The following is a 1,483-nucleotide window of genomic DNA, read 5'->3' on the forward strand; positions in this document are numbered from 1 at the left end:
TGAAAGGCATTGATTCGCTCATGGTGCCCATATTCATCACGCCGATCCCTGAGCCTTCTCGTCTCCGAGCTAAGGGTTAGCTTCAGACCATTGCAGGAAGCTTCGGACTCCTTAAGCTTCGTCGAAAGAGAATCCCGTTCTTTGATAAGCCCACTCCGGTGATGTTCGAGCTTGGCCACAAGGTCGCTAAGCCTCTGGTTGGACCGAACTGCCTCCCCCAATTGAGCCTCGAGGCGCTCAATCCTCTCATTCGACGCCCCTGAACGTTCCAGGTCTCGAACACGACGTTCGTAGCGGGTAGCCATGCGGTTAATACGCGCAATAAACTAAAAAGAAGAGAAGAAAAGGATTAAAATACATTCAAGGAAGATCTGCGAAGCGAATTGATTTAACCGACGAACCTCAAAAGATGCTTGAGCAACTTCGGTGACAGCGTCGGACTCTTTCATCCTTTCAACAGAAGAGAGACGACCTTCGCCATAATGGATCTTCCGAAACAACTCGGCACAAGACTGCGAGTCAGATGGAAAGGGACGAGCTCCAGATGAATGAGCAAAGTCCCAGCTGAAGTCGACCGACTTCGACTTCTTCAGTGGGACAGACGGCTCTTGTTCAGGGCCATCTTTCCTTTTCTGTGACCTTTGTGGAGGGTCGGCAATGCGACCAGGAGTCCCATCCACCTTCCTCCTTGGAAGCGTCTCTTCAGGGTCGGTGTGGCGGTTAGGCGGGGGAGACCTTTGACGCGTCCGTGAAGGATTATCCACAGCTCGACGAGGGGAAGGGGGGACCTTTTTGGACGATCCTGCAGCTGGGGGATCGGAACCTCGACGAACATCCTGACGGGGAGCCGACCGAGACGACGGCTCTGGAGCTTGGCGATAGCGAGCGGATGCATTAGGGACGTTCAAGTTCAGTTTCCCCATAGTCTCAGCTAAAAAAAAATAAATAATAAGATGGGGACAATATCAAAACAAAGCTCGCAACGTATATATGTACTACCAAAAAAAAAAAAAAAGTACCTCTTGGTCTTCGGCTGGATGCTGACTTCCGTGGACGATCCTTTCTACCCTCGGTTCCCGGCCAAACAAAGGGGCAACGGAGCTTAATCGCGTCTATTTCAGCTCGGAAAGAAGAAGGGTATGGAAGCAAACACCTCGGAATAACAATTGAAAATTTTAAAAAAAAGGGGGAGGTTAAAAAAAAAAAAACAAAGGAAGCAAGTGAAGATAACTAATCAAGAAGGGTCGGCTACCGGGTGAAGGGTTCCACCCAGAAAACCAAGGGATCGACGGATCCTCCATAACCCCCGCGGCAACTTCCAAAAAGAAATACGAGCCTTTCCAGTTATACGTTTTACCCTTGGCACCCTCGACGAGCGTCGTCTTCTTTCCCGAGGCTACGTAATAAAGCCCGGGAGTCTTCTCCCGACTCGACGGATTCAGACACGTCAACTCTTCAAAGTGATCACAAGTGAGCTTGACCC

At 50.2% G+C, this 1,483-nt stretch overlaps 1 protein-coding gene across 1 annotated transcript; it reads right to left on the reverse strand.

Annotated features, from left to right (window-relative positions):
• Positions 8–1,154, reverse strand: LOC109128205 (serine/arginine repetitive matrix protein 1-like). Its single transcript, XM_019234239.1, has 2 exons — positions 1,020–1,154; positions 8–931 (listed from the first exon to the last, which is right to left on the reverse strand). Exon 2 carries the CDS (start codon positions 921–923, stop codon positions 327–329), a length of 597 nt encoding a protein of 198 aa, XP_019089784.1. The 5' UTR covers positions 924–931; positions 1,020–1,154; the 3' UTR covers positions 8–326.

Source organism: Camelina sativa, chromosome 12, assembly GCF_000633955.1.
Source record: "Camelina sativa cultivar DH55 chromosome 12, Cs, whole genome shotgun sequence".
Taxonomy (NCBI): Eukaryota; Viridiplantae; Streptophyta; class Magnoliopsida; order Brassicales; family Brassicaceae; genus Camelina; species Camelina sativa.

What these genes read in the sequence shown, in the direction of transcription:
- LOC109128205 (XM_019234239.1), bottom strand. Translation starts at nt 923, where the DNA reads ATGGGGAAACTGAACTTGAACGTCCCTAATGCATCCGCTCGCTATCGC.